This window comes from Stegostoma tigrinum, chromosome 12 (assembly GCF_030684315.1).
Source record: "Stegostoma tigrinum isolate sSteTig4 chromosome 12, sSteTig4.hap1, whole genome shotgun sequence".
Classification (NCBI taxonomy): Eukaryota; Metazoa; Chordata; class Chondrichthyes; order Orectolobiformes; family Stegostomatidae; genus Stegostoma; species Stegostoma tigrinum.
Genome location: NC_081365.1, coordinates 41619735 through 41641595, shown reverse-complemented (window position 1 = coordinate 41641595; position 21861 = coordinate 41619735). Strand labels below are relative to the sequence as shown.

The window sequence follows — 21861 nt, the reverse complement described above, 5'->3', positions numbered from 1 at the left end:
TGGCGAAGGAGAGATAAAGATGTAGAACAGGTGCAAATGACAGGTTGGAAAAGGAGAAAATGGGCCCACTCAACGAAGGGCAAAGCCAATAAGGTAGAAATGGGTCACTGCTCTCAGGGTGATGGAGTAATTAAAACAGAGGACACAGGCCATGCTCTGAAGCTGATCAATTCATCGTTAAATCCTAGAGCCTTTGGAAAATGAAACTCCAGTCCTCCAACTTGTGTTGAACTTCATTGGAAAACAATATCAGGTCACTGTCCTAGCTGCTTGCCATCTCAATATATCATCTTGTTTCCATGCTAACATTTCCATCCTGGGCCTGCTATTTAAGAAATGTGGAGGTGAGGAACCAGGTAATTATAGACCAGATAGACTAATATTTGTTTTGTTTGGAAATATCATAACTTACAATTAAGAATAAGATGACTGAATATCTTGACAAACTTTCAGCTGATGAGAGATTATTTGCAAAGAGCAGGTCATGCATAATAAGTCTGATTTTTTTTTGAAGTGAATTAAAGTTTGGACAGGAGAATTTCAATGAATGCTATTTCTTTAGACTTTCAGATACTATTTGATAAGATCCTTCATGAGAGACTTTAAGATAAAATTGAAGGCAAATTTTTGGTTTGGTGTGGAAATTACCCAAGGAGATAAACAGCAGGTATAATGAGAGGGTATTCTGATTGGAAGGATGGGAATTGCAACATCCTAGAGTTACCAGTGTTGGGGTTCCCATTATTTGCTGTTCTGAATGGGATGGGATAGAAAGCCATATGCTCCAATTTGTCAGTGTCACAAAGATAGGCAGCGATGCAGCAACGTGAACAGAAGCAAAAAAGTACAAAGGGAAGGAAAAATTAAGTGAATTGATAAAATTGTGGCAAATTGATTTCAATCAAAGCAAATGTGAGATCCTCCACTTTGAACTTAAAAAGGATAATATGGGGAATTAGCTAAATGGTGAAAATCTACAAATCACTGCGGTCCAAGTAAAATTTAATCCAGATATACAGATTATTAAAATGACATGAACAAACAATCAAAGAAGCTAATGGAATTAGAGCACTAGAAAGCAATGCTTCGGCTATACAAAATCTTCATTAGGCTAATCTGGAAATCTGATGCCGTTCTGGCAGCCTTACCTTAAAAAGTTGTGAAGAACAGCTATGTTAGACTTGAAAAAAGTTAACTTCATCGCTCTCTCCACACATGCTGCAGACCTTCTGCATTTCCCAGCAATTTCTATGTTTTAGTTAGGGAGGATATATTGGCCTTGCGGGGAATATAGTAGGATATCAGAATAATATCAGAATTATATTACTAGGAACCATTTCCCAAATTAGGGTGGTACTCCTGGAATTTAGCAGAACATGGGATGATTTTCAAGATATTAGGACGAGAGAGAGAGACAAAATGGAAAAAAAGTTACTTCTGCTGGTTGCAGAGTCTAGGGTTAGGGGGTCACAGTATGAAAAGTAGAGTTATGCCTCATTGAAGTTTAATGAGGAAATACTGCTACATGTTGTGTGTAATAGAAGTTTGGAACTCTTCTGCAAATAGAAATTGATGATTGATCAAGCTGTAAATTTTAAATCAGAGACTGACATATTTCTGTTTTACATTACAGGATATGCAGCAAAAGGCTATTAGCAGATATTGTGGAGATCAGCCATAAACTTTTGAGGTTTTCAACGATCTACACCTGCATATATATTGGTACTTGTTTCTACTGGTAGGATCAATCTTGAGTTGTTAATTTTTTTGAGGACTGCATCAGGTTTTTTTGAAACCAGTGACCAGTTATACTTCTTTTTCTGAAGATGGGTCCTACCCTAAACATCCACTTTTCTGCTCCTCCAATGCTGCCTGGCCTGCTGTGTTCCTCCAGCTCCCACTGTGTTATCATTACCCAGTTATACTTTATTTTCTAGGTTGATATGTACAGAAAGTTAAAGCTTCAAATAGGCCAAATCAAAATTGTAAATTTCCAGCTGAATCTCTGGGGGACACAAATATAGAAGCAAAATTCTTCAATTGTGAAGGACTGAGCATTAAAACACAATCAAAAACAATGTACAAAGGAACAGGAGTGGGCGATTTAGCCTCTTAAGCTTGTTCTGCGGTTATAGTCATGGCTAATGTGTGACCTAACTGCATGTACCCACTTTTGCTTCATACTTCTTATTGTACCTTGTTAGCAAAATACCTGAATCTCATCTCTAAAGTCTACAACAATCAATTGCTGTTGAGAGAGTTCCAAACCGGTTTTGTGTGTAGAAAGAAGTTTTTCTTAGCTTCAATTGTGGAAGACCTGGCTCGAATTTTTAGATTATGCTCTTAGTCCTAGACTTCTTAACCAGCATAAATGTTTTCACCTAATCAGCCCCATCAATTCTTCTAATACCTTGAAAACTTTGAAACAACCCATGACCATTTAAATTCTGGGAAAAATAAGCCTAGTAATGTCTAAAATATGCATTCTTCTCCTCTACACGAGAGCAGCTCAATGCATTTTATTGCATCAGGGTACATAAGAACATTAGAAACACGTGTAGGCCATTCATGACCTTGAGCCTATTCCACCATTCAATAAATTTATGGTTGGATTTGATCATGGTGCAATCAACTTTCCTGTCTATCCCATAACCCTGAAATCTCCTACATGTCCAAAATCTGTCTAACTCATAAGAACATGAGAAATAGGACCAGCAGAAGGCAACTTGGTCCATCAAACCTGCTCCATCATTCAATAAGATCATGGCTAATCCTTTTGTGGGCTCAGCTCCACTTACCTGCCCGCTCATCATAATCCTTAATTCCTTTACTGTTCAAAAATCTATCTTTGCCTTAAAGATATTCAACAATGCAGTAACAACTGCTTTACTGGGCAGGGAATTCCACAGATTCACAACCCTTGAGTGAAGATGTTCCTCTTCAACTCAGTCCTAATTCTGCTCCCCCTTATTTTGAGGCTATGGCCCCTCGTTCTAGTTTCATCCACCAGAGATAAAATCTCCCTGCTTCTATCTTATCTTATGCCCTTCATAATTTTATATTTCTGTAAGATCACTTCTCATTCTTCTAAATTTCAATGAACTCAGCCCTGAATTATTCAGCCCCCTCTGCTCTCTGAGGTAGAGCATTTTAAAGAGTAACCAATGGTGAGAAAAGTGGAAATTTCTCTTCCAACATGTATCAAATGGGAGAGTCCCTGGTTCTAGATTAATAACATCCTCTTAGCATCCAGGCTGTCAAGTCTCCTTAGGAATTCTTCTGAACTCCATTGAGTATTGACCACAAATAATTCTTCATCCCAGGAATCAATTTAATGAACCTTCTCTAACCAGCTTCTAACGCAAAAAACCATCTCTCCTTGGATAATGTGCACAAAACTGCTGAACACTATGTGTAAGCATAGTATTGACAGCTCATGCAAGCACCCAAAAACCAAGAATCAAGCTACTGGTACAACTTAAATGGAGTGAATTCCTGAGTAGCTTCATTCCCTACTCTGGGACTAGAAAATAACAAACGACACAATAGCCAGTGTTTTGAAAGCACTAGGATTCTTCATGTGCTCTTTGGTCTGCTGTGGTTAGAATTCATGCTGTTGGAATTAAATCATAACAATTCAAAAGATTAATGTCATATGCTGTCTTGAAGAAGTATTTCAAGAATTCAAATCACAACAAATTTCTAAGCAACACAGTCATCAGATATATTTCTATTAATGTCTACAAAGGCAATTACAATGCACATTGTAGACTCACAATTTAAAACATAATTTAGTAAATTTGGGAGAATTTGAATCCAACAGAATTTGGATCAAAATACAAATCATCCAAAATACATTCTTTCTCCAACCCATGGGACAGGCAGACCCAATGGGGTAAATACAGAAAGCATCTTGATACCTCTGTACCTTACCATGCTAAATGTACTAACAACCACGCGGAAAAGTCACAAAAATAAAGGCAAAAGCTGCAAAAATTGGACAATGGATAAAATATTTTTCATATGATTGTAAAAAGTGGCAAAATGCAGGGCAGGAGAATTTGAAAAAAGCATGGAAAGGAAAGGAAGGATCATTCAACCTACCTTGTGATATATTTAAAATATCTTTAAGAGACAGTTTCCTGATTTCTATCATGGGAGAATTGCCATGTTTTCTACTTTGTGGGGTGTGGAGGAAAGGAAATAATGCTCATCATTGAAACACATGCCTGGAGTTAGTTATTAAAAAGGTGCTGCAAATCCTGAGAGAACACAGAGTTCTTGCAGAACTGCATTACTGCAGCAAAGAGAACCATTTTCTGGCACATGATCGCACAATTCCAATTCCAGTTATTCATGCCTGACATAAGAGTATTATTTTGCAATTTGGTGCAGAGATGCTATAAATATTGAAGAAATCACTCCATCTCAAAATACATTTCATTTAGAACTCACTGTCTATATTATTATCTTTTTAAAGATTTAATATGGGTTTGAATGTACTTTCAGGAGATTAAGGAGAAGACCGTCAACTCTTCACAATATTCAGATCATCAATAATAATATTTCCAAATACAAAAGTAGTTTTAATTGGCAAGTGATCCGCTCCGAGTGAGATCAACCGTAACTTGCTTAGAGTTACTAGTGAGCTACTCCACCCCGTAAATTAAGTTCAATTTATAAACATTTCCATATGTTAGCATATTTAATTTAGTAACTATAGTTCACTAAGAAATACATAATGTCAAACTGAAATGGATTATAACAGAAAATCGCAAAAAACTAGTAAACATCAATTTCTTAATGTAGGGAGTGACAACTTAAATATACATTACATTCAGTCAAGAAGGTTAGAATTACTTTAGCGAGGGCAGCCAGTAATATGTCAGAGTTTTGAGATGTCCTTTGAAATTAAGGATTTCAACACAAGTTGAATAATGTTATATTTACGATAAAATTATTCTGAATTCGATTAGTATTCTAGAATATGAGGATAACGTGTTTCAGAGTAAATTCACGGATATTTGAATGTCCAGTGAAAACAAAATACCATACCATAGAGGTAGTGACTCTACCTCTGGACCAGGAAGCCTGGATTTCAAGTCCCACCTGCTCCACAGGTGTATAATATTTCTGAACAGGTTGGTTAGGAAATATGTACACCATAGAGTAGGCTGTTAACAGTCAAATAATCTGAGCTAAGTGCATAAAAATAACAAGGATGTTGCCGGGACTGGAGGGTTTGATTATGAGGAGAGGAAGAATAGGCCGGGGTTTTTTCCTTGCAGCATCAGAGGCTGAGGGATGACCTTATAAAGGTTCATAAAATCAGGAGGGGCCGGATAGGGTGAATAGACAAGGTCTTTTTTCTAAGGTGGGGGAGTCCAAAACTACAGGGTATAGGTTTAAGGTGAGCAGGGAAAGATTTAAAAAGGACCTGAGGAGTTACATTCTCACACAAAAGGGTGGTGTGTATTTGGAACGACTGAAAGAGAAACTGGTGGCGGCAGGTGTAATTGCAATATTTAAAAGGCATCTATATGGGTATATGAATAGAAAGGGTTGGAGAAAATTGGCCAAATGCTGGCGAACAGGATGAAGTAAGATTGAATTATTGGTTGGTGCAGTCAGGTTGGACCGAAGGGCTTGTTCCTATGCTGTCCGACACTATGACTAAACTTGAAAACAGCAAAAATGCAAAAAGTAATACAATTCAGGGATAACTGATCAGACAGAACCAGCATCATTTTGTACAAAGTCACATCTAACATAATTGACTTTTTCAATAAAAAGTCAAGGACTATCTATGTAGGTTATTTTAACAGACTTTCAGAAGTAACTTGACACTGTGCCAAGCAACGAGGAAAAATAAAAGTGAAGGGGATTCTGGGTAATCCAAGATGGAGGATGGGGAAAAAACATTGTGGCTGAGAGCACTACTCATTTTTTGAGGTATTTTCAGTGTTGGAGCTGATTCCCTCGAATTCTAGGAGCAGTAATTGCTATTTTATGAGTTGTTGCATTGTTTTGGAACCTTGGCAAAAAAGGTCAAAACATCGACACTTTAGAAAGGAGGAAGACAAACAAAGGCAGTGACCACATGGTCAGTGAATCAAATGGAGAAATTAAAATGTACTGCTGTCTGACCCAGCAGCGATTCTCTACAGCTGACTGTTCTGCTGTTGGATTTCAAGTACCTCTGAAAATTGGAGGGGTTCTAAGAAAAAAGTTAACAAACTGCAAAATTCAGGGCTGACTTTGGAGAAACTTGTGTGGGAGAGCTCACAGCAAGACAACAGCGAAGTGGCTTTTTAAAAAAAACTGTAACCTTACTTTTGTAAATCCACGATAGTGAGTAGAGTGGGTTCATTTTTAATAAGATGTTTTATCGAGATCTGTGGATCAGCGATTCGCACTGCTGCCTCACAACACCAGGGATCCGGTTAAACATCACCCTTAGGGAACCCGTCTGGGAGTTTGCACATTCTCCCCGTGTCTGCGTGGGTTTCCGTCGGGTGCTCCAGTTTCCTCCCAAAGTCCAAAGATGTGTAATTCAGGTGGATTGGCCGTGCTAAATTGCCCATACATGTAGGTTTGGTATGTTTGCCATGAAAATTGCAGGGTTACAGGGAAAAGGTAGGGGTATGGGTCTGGGTGGGATGCTCTTCAGAGGGTCAGTGTAAACTTGTTGGACTGAATGGCCTATTTCCAAACTGTAGAGATTCTATATAAAACATCTGTATTAAGTTAATCTGGAGCAGAGCGTTTTTTAGACTTGTAAGACTGTGCTATTTTCAGGGGCTGCAGACTGTTAAGGTGCAAAAATAGCCTTTAGTAGAATGATGTGGTCTTCCTGTTCGATATGACAGATTAGGGAGAGCTTCCATGTTACTGGCAATTATGTCTGCAGGAAATGTGTTTGGTTATGAATCCTACTGGATCATATGAATTGGCTGGAATGGCAGTTAGAAGCAAAGTGGAATTTGCAAGAGCTGGGGGTGTGATGGATGGCAGTTGCAGGAAGGGAGATAAACCAAAGATACAGACAGAGAGATGGGTTTCCTCCAGGAGAGGGAGGCAGGTTGTGCATGGGTGTCCTGTGGCTATCCTCATCTCAAACAAGTGTGCTGTTTTGGAAAACGCAGTAAGTGATGGACTCTCAGTGGAATGTAGCACAGACAGCCAGGTTTCTGGCACTGAGACTAGCTCTAACATAATGAGTAGGAGGTCAGGTTCTAAGCGATTGATTGTGATGGGGACTGTCTAGTCAGACAGCAAGACATCAGAATGATGTGTTGTCTCCTTAGTACCAGAACAAAGAATGTCTTGGAGAGAGTGCAGAATATTCTCAATGTGAGAGGGACCAGCAGGAGGTCATTGTACACATTGTAGCTAAAGACATAGTAAGAGAAAAGGACAAAATTGAGAGGACAGAATATAGGAAGTTAGGCAGGAATTTAAAAAGCTGGTCCTCAAGTGGAGTTATACCTGGATTAAGCCTGGTCCCACAAGCTAGTAAGGGTAAGAATAGGAGGATACAGCAGATGAATGTGTGGCTGAGGAGCTGGTGCATGAGAGAAGGATTCACATTTTTGGATCATTGGAATCTCTTCTGGGGTAGAAGTGACCTGTGTAAGAAGGATGGTTTGCACCTGAATTGGATGGGGATGAAAATACTGGCAGGGGGATTTGCAAGAACTACTCAGGAGGATTTAAACTAGGGGGCATTGGGTGGGACCCAGGGAGATAATGAGGAAAGAGATCAGTCTGAAACAGGTACAATTGGAAAAAGGAGCAAGTCAAGCAGTCAGAGCACACAGCAACAAAGCAGAGAATGAGGTAGGACTAATAAATTAAGCTGCATTTATTTCAATGCAAGTGGCCTACCAGGTAAGACAGATGAACTCGGGCATGGTTTGGAACACGGAACTGCAATATCGTAGCAATTACAGAGATGTGGCTCAGGGATGGACAGGACTGGCAGCTTAATGTTCTAAGATATAGATGCTACAGAAGGATGTAAAGGGTGGGGTGGGGGGGGCAGGCAAGACAAGAGGGGGAGTGGTGTTCTTGATTAGGGATAATATTGCTGTTGTACTTAGGGAGGATATCCCCAAGAATACATCCAGGGAAGTTACTTGGATGGAGGTGAGAGTTAAGAAAGAGATGATCACCTTGGGATTGTACTATAGGTCATTCCAATAGTTAGCAGGAAATTGAGTGACAGTTCTGTGAGGAAATCTCAGTTATCTGTAAGAATAATGGGGTGGTTATGGTAGTGGGTTTTCACTTTCCAAACATAGATTGAGACTGCCACAGCCATGGGCTTGGATGAGGAGGAATTTGTTAGTTGTGTACAAGAAAATGTTCTGATTCAGAATATGGATGTACCTACTACAGAATTTGCAAAGCCTGACTTAATCTTGGGAAATAAGGCAGGGCAGGTGATTGAGGTGTCAGTGGGGTGTACTTTGAGACAAGTGAACATAATTCTGTTAGTTTTCAAAAAAATGATGGAAACAGATAGACCAGATCCAGAAGTTAAATTTTGACAGTATTAAGGAGGAAGCATATGTCAGGTATAGACAGCAGAGATCAAGTGAATCCCTGGAAGAGTATGAAGGCAGTAGGAGTATACTTAAGAGGAAAATCAGGAGGGCAAAAAGGGGACATGAGATAGCTTTGGCAAATGGATTAAGGTGAATCCAAAGGAATTACCCAAATACATTAAGGACAAAGGGTAACTAGGGAGACAAAGGGCCCCTCAAAGTTCAGCAAGACTGCCTATGTGTGGAACCACAGGAGATGGGGGAAGCTACTAAATGAGTAGCTTGCAACAGTGTTTACTAGAACATGGGGAAATAAACAGTGACATCATGAAAACTGTCCATATTACAGAGGTGGTGCTGCTGGATGGCTTAAAACGCATAAAGGTGGATACATCCCCAGGACATGATCAAGTGTACCCTAGAACTCTGTGGGAAGCTCAGGAAGTGATTGCTAGGTCCTTTGCTGAGACATTTGCATCATGTCAATGTCACAGTTGAGGTGCTGGAACACTGGAGTTTGGCGAATGTGGTGTCATTATTTAAGAAAGGAAAAGCCAGGGAACTATAGACTGGTGAGTCTGACATCAGTGGTGGGCACATTGTTGGAGGGAATCCTGACAGATAGGATTTACATGTATTTGGAGGGGCAAGAACTGATTAGGGATAGTCAACATGGGTTTGTGAGTGGGAAATTGTGTCTCACTAACTTGAATGAGTTTTTTAAAGTAGTAATGAAAAAGATTAATGAGGGCAGAGCAGTGGATGTGATCTATCTGGATTTCAGTAAGGCATTTGACAAGTTTCTGCATGGTAAACTGGTTAGCAAGGCTAGATCACATGGAATACAGGGAGAACTAGCCTATTGGATACAGAACTGGCTCGATGGTAGAAGGCAGAGGTTGGTGGTGGTGAAGGGTTGCTTTTCAGACTGGAGGCCTGTAACCAGCAGAGTGCCACAAAGATCAGTTCTGGGTCCACTGTTTTTCATCAGTTATATAAATGATTTGGATGTGAACATTGGAGGTATGGTTATTAAGTTTGCAGATGACACCAAAATCGGAGTTGTAGTGGACAGCAAAAACTGTTACCTCAGATGGGCCAATGGCGGTACAGTGGCAGATGGAGTTTAATTTAGATAAATGAGAGGTACTGCATTTTGGAAAGTCAAACAGTGGCAGGACTTGTAAACGTAATGGTAAAATATGGAGGAGCGTTAGTGAACAAAGAGGCCTCGGAGTGCAGGTTCATAGTTCCTTGAAAGTGGAATTGCAGATAGATATAATAGTGAAGAAAACATTTGGTATGTTTGCCTTTATTGGTCAATGCACTGAATATTGGAGTTGGAAGGTCATGTCGTGGCTGAACAGAACATTGGTTAGACCACTTTTGGAATACTGTGTGCAATGATGGGTCTTTCTGCTATAGGAAGGGTGTTGTGATACTTGAAAGGGTTTAGATAAGATTTACAACAATCTTGCTAGGATTAGATGGTTTGAGCTGTAGGAATAGGCTGGGGCCACTTTCTCTTGAGCGTCAGAGGCTGAGGGGTGACCCAGTAGAGGTATATAAAATCACAAGGGCATGGATAGGATGAACAGCCATGGTCTTTTTCCCAGCATGCATGAGTCCAAAATTAGAGACCATAGCTTTAAGGTGAGAAGGGAAAGATTTAGAAGGGACTTAAGTGGCAACTTTTTCACGTAGAGGGTGGTTTGTGTATGGAACGAGCTGCCAGAGGAAGTGGTAGAGGCTGGTACAGTTATAACATTTAAGAGGCATTTTATGGGTATGTGTATAAAAAGGGTTTAGAGGGATATGAGCCAAATATTGGCAAACAGAACTAGATTTATTTAGGATATCTGATCGGCATGGGCTGAAGGGTCTGTTTCCGTGATGTACATCTCTATTACTCTTTTGGAAACAAGTTTCTGATGTCGAGCAAGAAGTAGTTGGATGTTAGGAGACAGCAGGGACAATAGATGTGGACGTTAATTGGTGGACGTTAATTGATGGACTACGAGTAAGGAATATCCTCCAGGAATCTGTTCTCGGCGTTCATCTTTTCATTATTTTTCCAAGTCATTAATAAATAGCATTGTAACCCCTAGTTTGCCAAGAACTGTGAATAAGGCAGCATTACAAAGGATGTGGCAGAAAATTGCAGGTGAACTGACAGACTGGAAGAGTGAGCAAAATGTTGGCAAATAGTCCTAAAGAAGCAGGTGCAATGAAGGTATTCAGATGGGAATTAGAATATTATTTGAATAGGAAAAGTACACTACAAGGGTAACTTGGGGAGCTGCATTAGCTGAATTCTGGACAAGTTGAAGGAAATGCACTTTGGAGTGAAGAAAGATAAATCAGCATATTTTCTAAATGTCACACAGGCAGAGTGAGGGGTTGATGAATAGAAATCAGTAAAAAATGGCAGACAGATACATACAGTATCAGCCAATATCTCATGGGTGAAAATACAAAGAAGTGATAGTTATGCTACAGTTCTAAAGAGATCTTTTTAAGAGTGTATTTGAAATATTTTATTAGTTACAGGGATCACATGAAGGAGGACATACTGACCTTGCAGTATATATATACACACATCCATCAGAATGATACTGAAGCAATAGGATTAAATTATGAGGATAGATTGCACAGAACACGACTTCTTAAACTGTGAGTCACAATTCCCAGTGGAGTCAGCAGCCAATATTTTGGGGTTAGAAGGTCTGATGCAGCAATGCTACATTTCCAGTGGCCCCTGTAGGCTTTGTAGCACCAGGATACTTCCAGCCAACCTGGCAAGTGAAACTGAACAATAGTGGTCAAGTACATGAAATGAATGGCAACTAAACCTATCAGCCAAACAGTCTGAATTGAACAAAGTACCTTAATGTTAAATGTGACATTATGTTTTCACTACTGTTTCAGCCATTTTCTTTCCTGATCCTGAAATTCTCTTTTGGAGGGTCTGCTAAAATGGAGAAATAGGGAGAATGAACATTTTTTTTTAAATGTTGCAGTTTGTCTGAGGCATTGATGTGGAGTTTCTTACAGATGTCAAAATGTGACCTGAATTTTCACAGCAGGTAGTTGGATGTGAATTGGCCTGATGTCCCTTCAGTGAGGAGGAAGTTCTTACTAAGAAAATATATTGTTTCGAGCATTTTAGTTTCAAAGTATCAAGCAGCAGGGAAAAGCCTCAAGGAAGATCTCCACAATTATAACATTGTCAAGTTAACACAGCATTCTGGAGATATGCACTTTGAGTGCCTTCTTTACTTGTTGAAAATGTAACCAAGGTTTTCAGTCATCTTTGCATGTTCCAAGCTATCCTACAAATGCAAGCTAACAAAGTGCACAAATGCAAGCTGTCATTTTTCCTTGATTATCTAATGAATTTTCTTCTGATGCTTCCCAAAGGTTTTTAATATACTTTTGGATCGCATTCTCAGGTTGCATTGACCAAAAATTCTTCTTTCTCTTTTTTTCATACAACTATTGAAACTGCTGTTGAGTATCCCAATACCAGTCCACAAAAATATTGTTTGCAACGTCAAGAACTGCGACTACTTAGGTGTTATTATGAACAAGAATGAGATATTAAATGACATTTCAACTTGTTCAAATTAAAAGTGGGACAAAACTAGTCCTTACTAATATTGATTGATAAAACTTAATAAAAGTCATATTTAACATTTTTATGTAGCATATTCAAAGACAAAGGCTTGTAAATTATTTAGAAAATAGTAGTTCCACGTGAATCAGTTTATTGATGCTGTTAAAGAGGGTTTAAACTAACTTGGTAGGGGTCTGAGAACTACGAGGTAACTAGGTTATCAAAGAACCAGAAGAGATAGTACCAGAGAGAAGTATTACTATTAATACAAATAAGGCATTTGGATAGGTCAGAAATAAAGAATGTAAGGAAGCCTAAATTGACTTTACCGTACACGTGTGTGAATGCATGGCGTGTTTTAAATGAACCCGATGATGTTCGGACATGGGGTGCCAGGTAGTGAATACAACATTATGGTAATAATGGAGATCTCAAAATAGAGGTTCAAGAAATTGGCTGGACTGGGGGAATAAATATTTTTGGATACAAGGTGTTCGTAGTGTTAACATACAGTCCAGATAAGGGATAGAATTTCTAAATTGGGTTCAGAGAAATTTTCTAAACAAATGTTTCCAATGTGGAAGGAGTCATAAAGAATTTGGTTCTAAGGAATGATGTGAATTAAGTGAAGCAATTGTTATTTAAGAAATGGATAAAGGTATCATAAGGTTCATGTTAGCGAAGGGAAAGAACAGAGCAATCCAGAGCAACTATCATTGTAATTAGAGCAAGGCCATTTTCAAAATGGGTGAGAAAGGATCCAGCCAAAGCAATTGGAATCAAAGAGTGCACTGCAGAATTGCAATGCAATAATCTGCTGCCTTTAAAGAGGTAACTGGGTATAGACATGGTATACTTCAATCAAGGGGAAAAGTAGGACAAGGAAAGTCAGACAAGGAAATGTCCTAGCTTTCCAGATCCCTGGATACCGAAAGCAATAGAATAAGATGGAGAAGAAAAAGGGGGCATAACATAAATGTCAGGATGAAAACACAAATGAGAATCAGGCTGACTACAATAAGAGGGGAAGCAAAAATAAACAGGCAAACAGAGTATTTTGAAGAGAAAGGCAGATAACGCGAAAAGGAATTCAACGTCTTTTATGATGGCAGGGTTGAGGTCCTAGATGAGTTTTTTTGTCCCTGTCGTCAAGAAAGACAACACAACCAAAGTTAGTGAAAAATGAGATAACTGAAACACAGGATGAGCTAAACAATTAACAGCGGGTATTTCAAAGGCTGTCTTAATAAGCCACAGACCACACTGGATGCTTCCAAGGATACTGAAGGAAGTGAAAGGTGGAAACCATAGAGGCACTTGTTATAATCTTCTAATGTTCCTGTGTGCAAGATAATGACAGAAAATTGAAGATTTGTAAAGATTATTTACATATTATTCAAAAAGAAAGGGTGAAACAGAAGCCCCTGCAATTGTAGACCTGTCAGTTTAATGTCAGTGGTGGGAAAACTTTTGGAAATGATAATCTCAGGTAAAACTAACATTCAATTGTACAACTGTGGATTAATCAAGGAAAGCTAGCATGGATTTGTGAAAGCCCATTGTTTTTAAGTTACATTGCTCGAGATTTCTTTAATGGGGTAAAGTGATTTGTTTGGTATAATGAGGTTGAGATGTACATCAGCTTGCAAAAATCTACTGATAAAGATGCACATATCAGTCTTGTCAATGAATTTAAATCCATGGAATAAATGTGAAAGTGGAAGCATGGATATGAGGTTGGCTGAATGGCAGGAAACAGTTATTTTCCAGACTGGAAAAGATGACATGATGGGGTATTCCACCACTTTTCTCAATATATACTAATTTACAGAGTTAAGTACACAAGACACAAAGGTCAGATAGATTGTGAACTTTTGAGGACAAAGGTAGTCTTCGTGTGGACATTGAAAAGCTGGTGGAAATGGCAGACACGTGGTAAAAGAAACAATACAAACGTATGTGATATGGTATATTTTAATATGAAGAACAAAGAAAGTGAACAAAACGAAAGAATTTTAACTGAAGTGCAAGGGCAGAGAGACCTGAGTAGTTCAGTGCAAAAAAAATAGTGAATGAAGCATGGCAATTTGGAAACAAAAAGGCATACAGGAACTCGGACATCGTATATAAAGGCAACAAATACAAAAAAATTATGATGAATCTTTATAGAACTGGTTCAGTCTCAAATGGAGTATTTTGTCTAACACTGTGAGTATTTTGTCTAATACTGTGTGCATTCAGAAGAATGTGAATCAGAAAGTGCAGAAAAGATTTTTGAAAATGGCTTCAGGGTTGAGGAATAATCCACAAGGATAGATTAATGAAGGTGGTACTGTTCTCCTTGGAAAAAACATAGTTCAAGATCTTCAGGGTCTAAAAGAATAGATAGGGAGAAACTATTCCTATTAGTGGTAGGGTCAAAAACCAGAGTGCAAATGGCAGAAGGAGCAATGGCGACATAAGGGAAAAAAAAAGCTGCTTACAAATTGATTTGTTTGATTATGCTCTAGAATGCGGCAGAAGAAAATTCAATCATGATTTTCACGAGGGTATTGGAACGTTATCTAATGTGAAAAAAATGGTTGGGGCTAACTGATTAGGCAGGGTAGACGGATGAGCTGCTCTTGCAGTCTGCTGGCATATTTGGGACACCAAATGGCCTCCTTCTATGCTCTTACAATAACTGATTGAGCAAAATAATGCAAACTTGCAAACAATGCTGTTGCAACAAAAATGAAAATTCCACCAACAACAACAAAAACAGAAGTTGCTGGAAGCTCAGCAGGTCTGGCAGCATCTGTGAAGAAAAAAATCCGAGTTAACGTTTTGGGTCCCGTGACCTTTCCTTTGAAGTGATGGTAGCTGGGAAAACGTTAGTTTATGTGCAGAACTTGGGGGAGGTAGGGAGTAAATGACAGGATAGAGTCCGAAGACAGAAGAACAGTTGGATAGATAAAGGAGTTGATAATGATCTGGCTAGGATGGTGAATAGTTGTTGACGTGAACTTTAAGTGACAAATAACAGGTGGTGTGCAACGGCAGGCTATGTGGTAACAAGGCCTGCTGTGTGGGGTAGGGGACTAGAACATGGGAGAGTTTAAGCCCTGAAGTTATTGAACTCGATACTGAGTCCAGAAGGCCGCAGGGTCCCCAAGCAGAAAACAAAGTGTTGTTCTTCCCGTTTGCGTTGAGCTTCACTGGAACGCTGCAGCAAGCCAGACGGACATGTTGGCCAGGGAACAGGGTGGTATGTTAAAGTGGCAGGCAACAGGTAGCTCAGGGTCTTTTTTGCGAGCAGAATGTAGATGTTCTGCAAAGCGGTTACCCGGTCTACGCTTCATTTCCCTAATGTAGAGGAGGCCACACTGTGAGCAGCAAATGCAGTAGACTAGATTCTAGGAAGTGCAGGTGAAGTATTGCTTCACCTGGAAGGTATGTTTGGGCCCTTGGATAGTGGGAAGGGAGAAAGTAAATGGGCAGGTATTGCACCTTCACTGGTTACAAGGGAAGGTGCCGGAAGGCTATGGAGGGGATTGGGGGTGAAGGAACAGTGGACCAGGGTGTCCTGGAGTGAATGGTCCCTGCGGAAGGTAAACAAGGGAGGGGAACAGAACATGTGTCTGGTGGTGGCATCTCACTGGAGGTTGCGAAATGGCATTTGATGATCTTCTGGATGCGGATGCCGGTGGGATGGTAGATAAAGACAAGGGAAACCCTATCGCTGTTGCGGGAGAGAAGGGGTGACGGAGGAAGTGCAGAAGATGGGTCGGACCCAGTTGGGAGCCCTGCTGACAATGGTGCTGGGGAATCCTTGGTTGAGGAAGAAGGTGGGCCTTTCAGAGGCTCCCTGAACATATGCGACAGATACAATGGAATTGAGAGAATGGGATTGAATCTTTACAGGAAGCAGGGTATGAAGATGTGTAGTCCGTGTAGTTGTGGGAGTCAGTAGGTTGATATTAGTTGCCAGTCTGTCCCCTGGAATGGAAACTGAGATTTTGATGAACGCTGGGTAGGAGTCAGAGATAGACCAAGTGAAAGTGAGGGCAAGATGGAAATTGGAAGTGAAATCAATTAACTTTTCCAATTCCGGATGAGACAGGGAAGCAGCACCAATGATATCATTGATGTATCGGAATAAGAATTGTGGGTGGGGGCTGGAATTGGTCTGGCACAGGGAATGTTCCACGTATCCCAATGTAGAGATAGGCATAACTGGGGCCCATGCAGGTACCCAGGGCCACCCTTCTGACCTGGAGAAAATAAGAGGAGTTAAAAAAAGAAGTTGTTAAGGGTGAGGACAAGCTCGACCAAACAGAGGAGGCTGGTGAGGATGGGAATGGTTCAGGTCTTTGCTCCAGAAAGAAGCAGCCAGCCGTAAGACCCTCCTGGTGGGGAACGGACATGAAAAGGGATTGCGTGCCCGTGGAAAAGAGCCAGCAGCTGGAACCTGCAAACTGGAAGTTTTGAAACCAACACAGAGCATCAGAGGAATCATGGATGTAAGTGGGTAGGGTTTGGACCAGGGGAGAGAAGACCAAGTTAAGGTCAGAAGAGATGAGTCCTGTAGAGCAGGGGCAGGCTGAAACAATAAGTCTGCCCAAACAAGTCCTGTTTGTGGATTTTCAGAAGGAGGTGGAAACAAGCTATGGGGGGCTGCAAGCTAACAGCTTGGATGCAGTGTACAGGGGATGGGGGTCACCAGATGAAATGAAATCAATTACCATAATAAATACAGTGGCCTGAAGCGTCTTGGTGGGGTCACGGTTCAGGAGAAGATAGGAGGAGGTATCTGAGAGCTGGCGCTCAGCCTCTGCAGTGTAGAGGTCAGTACGCCAGACTACCAACTTGGTTAGCACACACAACCTTGACTCATAACAGTGAAAACCATAACACAGGACATTTTGAAGTTTGATTTTAATTGAGAATAAATGACCAATTTTTGTATTGTATTAATCTTAAAGGCAATCCAAACTATTGTTTTAAATAAACAATCCATAAACAATTCCATTAGCAACTAGTTTAAAATAGCACATATCTTACCTATGTCCTGGAGCGGATCTAAACCTTGAAGATGGAACTAAGATACGATCATCATCACTGTCATCAGTTTCCCGACTGGCAGATATTCTAGTAGACTCGGCCTGATTACTCAATTTTACTGGTTCAGATTGCTGCGAGGATTCAGTAACTCTGTTGCAGTTCTCATTACTTTCCGTACTTTGGCAAGGTGTTTCTTCTTGCTGTTGCAAGCTTCCCCTATCCAAACCTGATGAGGCGGACGGACAGCTAGAATCTGTCGACTTGTCCTTGCTCTCTCTCAGTGAGCTTTCTTCTCTTTTGATTTCATCCATCTCTACATGTCTTACCTTGCATACTCGTTTACCTGTTTGTTCAGGTAACTCAGTTGCCGAAACATCTGTAAGGAAACAATTAAGACAAAGAAATAAATCAAATCAGAACGGTTAAAATTACAGCTAACAGGATCAATTTGCAAATAAGCTAAATCTGAACTTTAATATTTAATTACATTTTAAACAGCAAATTAAGACACCCATTTTCTCCACTAAACTAGGAGTTAATCACCAATCAAAACCAATTTTAACCAACAGAATCAGTAGCTATTCAGAATTATTTCGTACTTGTTGTTTTTGCTCATAGACTATCAATGAAAGTAGTTAAATATTGTAATAGGTATAGAAAAGAGATGAACTAATTTGAAGAACATGCCATTGCCACATTCTCTCCTGGATTCTGATGTCTAACATGTTGGTGCTAACAAGGCAATTCCTCTCACACTGCAAATATCATTAGAACTCCAAAATGACATCCATGGTGCACAGATGTATTTGATCATTTGACAAAAGTGACTCCATTTTGGAGCTCAATACTCCAACAAATACTATCCCAAAGTTGCACAGCTGAATACACATTTAGTAGTGAGAATGGTCTCCATATTAGCACTATCTAACAGACCATCAACTACATAAAAACTGAAAGAACTGTAGATGCTGTGAATCAGGAAAAAAAGCAGGAGCTGCTGGAAAAGTTTAGCAGGTCTGGCAGCGTCTGCGAAGAAAAGAAAAATCAGAGCTAACATTTTGGGTCCAGTGACCCCTGCTCAGAACAGCCCAAGGTTACTGTCCGATTCACTGCTCAATATTCGGCTCAAAATGTGACCCTTTCAAATAGTGCAGCATCCTGTGTCTGTATGTACCAAATTGGACAAAATCTTGGCAAATAATATTTGCACCACATAAGTGTCAGGCAATGACCATTATTATCAATAAGCAAGAACCTAGCCATCACTCTTTGATGTTCCATGGTAATAGTGTCATCGAATCCCCCTCTATCAACATCTTGAGTTACCAGTGCCCTGAAACTAAAGTGGATCAGCCATGTAAAGTACCTTGGCTGTTCTAAGGAAGGGTCACCAGACCTGAAATGTTAGCTCTGACTTTTTCTTGCCAGACCTGCTGATCTTTTCCAGCAACTTCTGTTTTTGTCAGACCATCAACTACATATAAGTTTGTGTTGCTAGATTCCTTCGCTGTGTTGCAATGGTTCCATAAATGGTGGTTTATACAAATGTTGCACTATTGCAAAGGTTTGCAAGAAGTGACAGGCAATTACTGAGGAGTGTCCGGTGATATTATTGCACAAACTACTTCATCCTAGTCATTAACGCAGAAGTTGATATCAGCACAATTAGTAGAAGAATTAACAGAAGCCATACAATGTACAGCAAGCTACAGGACAAGGAGTACATGATGAAAGTCTCAGCAGGATGACTTCTCTCTCCAGGATGTTCAGTGATAAATTCTCCTACCCGTACCTCAAAAAGGAGCCATTCATGTCAACACTTGTAAGGATGTGCCCGCTAAAATTACCTACCTATCTGCTGCAACTGCAGCCTTACAGCAAACAACGATCAGATTGTCAATAGCCATGAAGGTGACTGGGAGGTGAAGTTTTATGCATTTGATTCCTTCAGGATTGAAACACAGGGATATTTGCAACATTTCACAATTTGCAATCCACAGTTGCAAATGAGAGGTCACTTACACTGTCTACTCCAAAACAGCTAATTACATCTCATTCCAAAGGGTCACAGGCTTTGAAACGAACTGTGGATCTCTCCAGATCTGCTAAATTTCTCCAGCAATTTGATTTTATTTAAGAACTCATTGGCAGTATTTTGCTTTTACAGTTCATTCTCTACTTTCAAAGAAAAGCAGGGACTGAGCACATGGCTTTGTTAGAATTTCAGGCTACGCATGTGCCACGAACCCCTCATTTATTTTCAGCACATTCATGGATTTGGGCATTATTGGCTCAGCAGCATTTACTGCCTATTCCTAATTACACTGGAGTAGATGGCGGTGAACCACCTTTTTGAAGTGCTCCATCCTCAAGGTATAGGGTTTTTGGCTTAGTGTCAATTAAAGAACAGTGATATACCTCCAATTCAGAAAGGTGCGCAGCTTGGAGGGCAACTTGCAGGTTGTCATATTTCCAAGTACGTGCTGCCTTTGTTCTTTTGGTATTCGAGGTCCAAGGTTGTGGCACATTCTATTGAATAAGCTTTGGTGTATTGTTGTATGCATCTTGTAGATGGTACTCACTGGTGCTACTCCATATTGGTAAAGAGAACAAATGTTGAAGGTCGCGGATAAGGTGTCAATGAAGCAGGATGCTTTGTTGAGCATGGAGTCAAGCTTCTCGAGTGATTCTGGACACGCATTCATCTGGGCAAGTGTGAATTATTCACACTCACATGACTGGTACCTATGTAAATGATTTGGAGGAAGGTGTAGGTGGTCTGATCAGCAAGTTTGCTGATGACACTAAGATTGGTGGAGTAGCTGATAGTGAGGGGGACTGTCAGAGATGACAGCAGAATATAGGTAGACTGGAGAGTTGGGCAGATAAATGGCAGATGGAGTTCAATCCGGGCAAATGCGAGATGATGCATTTTGGAAGATCAAATTCAAGGGCGAACTATACAATAAATGGAAAAGTCCTAGGGAAAATTGATGAACAGAGAGATCTGGGTGTTCAGGTCCATTGTTCCCTGAAGGTGACAATGCAGGTCAATAGGGTGGTCAAGAAGGCATATGGCATGCTTTCCTTCATTGGGCGGGGTATTGAGTACAAGAGTTGGCAGGTCATTTTGCAGTTGTATAGGTCTTTAGTTCAGCCACATTTGGAGTACTGTGTACGGTTCTGGTCGCCACATTATCAAAAGGATGTGGATGCTTTGGAGAGGGTGCAGAGGAGGTTCACTAGGATGTTGCCTGGTATGGAGGGTGCTAGCTACGAAGAGAGGTTGAATAGATTAGGATTATTTTCATTAGAAAGACGGAGATTGAGGGGGGAACCTGATTGAGGTCTACAAAATCATGAGGGGTATTACAGGGTGGATAGCAAAAACTTTTTTCCCCAGAGTGGGGGACTCAATTACTAGGGATCATGAGTTCAAAGTGAGAGAAGCAAAGTTTAAGGGAGATATGTGTGGAAAGTTCTTTACACAGAGGGTGGTGGGTGCCTGTAACGCGTTGCCAGCAGAGGTGGTAGACGCAGACACGCTAGCGTCTTTTAAGATATATTTGGACAGGTACATGGATGGGCAGGGAGCAAATGGACACAGACCATTAGAAAATAGATGACAGGTTAGACAGAGGATCTTGATCGGAGCAGGCTTGAAGGGCCGAAGGGCCTGTTCCTGTGCTGTAGGTTTCTTTGTTTCTTTGTAGATAGTGGACAGATTTGAGAAATAGGAAGTGAGTTGTTCACTGCAGAATTCCTAATCTCTGATCTACTCTTGCAGCCAATGTATTTACATGGCTGGTCCAGTTTAGTTTTTGGGCAGTGGTAACGCTATGTTGATAGACAGGGATTCAGTGATAATAATACCATGGACCATCAAGGAGTGATGGAGGGATAGTTAGGTTCTTACTCATTGATAACAATGGTCATTGCCTGACACTTATCCTACAAATATTACTTGCTCATATTTTGTCCAATTTCATACACACGGACATAGGCTACTGCACTATTTGAATGGGTCAAATATTGAGCAGACTATTGAGCTGATTCATTCGGACAGTAACCTTGGGGCATGAATAATGAGAATGGTCTTTGGGACATTGTCTATAAAGGTATGATTCCATGAGTATCACTACACTCTTGCAATTCTTGCACAAACTCCCATACGTTAGGAAGGAGGACATTTCAGGAATGACAGGGTTGCTTTTGCCATTATCATTTCTGGTGCTTTGATTTATGACAGTTGATCTGCTCCATTTCATTGACCACTACTCTATCAGGCATCAGATTTCTGAAGCATTAGGACTAGTTCTGGTGCGACCTATAAAAGTTGGAGAGGTTACATCTGAGCAGGACTTGAACTGATATCCCCGCAGGGACATTTGCTTAGTGTCGTTTTTAGGTGGGTTTAAAGTAGCATTACAACAATGAGAACGTGAGGGGGTTGACTCAAATTAGAAGGAAGTAAACTTGCTACGAGGATGTAGGAAAGATGCTAGGGAGAACAGAAAAGACTGGAGAAACAAAGCCATTAAGAATGCCTTGAATGCAAATAATATCAAAAAGGCAAAGTTAAGGTCAACAAGACAAATTATGTAAAGGCACAGAGAAAGATACATAAGTACGGTCTAATTGCCATTACAGAAA

General features: G+C 40.3%; 1 protein-coding gene across 5 annotated transcripts in view; it reads right to left on the bottom strand.

Annotated features, from left to right (window-relative positions):
- dcaf6 (ddb1 and cul4 associated factor 6) overlaps positions 1 to 21861 on the bottom strand; it is a 183456-nt gene that overhangs the window by 43699 nt on the left and 117896 nt on the right. For all 5 annotated transcript variants that reach the window (XM_048540231.2, XM_048540232.2, XM_048540233.2 and 2 more), the window contains one exon: positions 17209 to 17584. In XM_048540231.2, coding sequence (XP_048396188.1) covers positions 17209 to 17584 — 376 coding nt within the window. The remainder of the gene's footprint in view (positions 1 to 17208; positions 17585 to 21861) is intronic.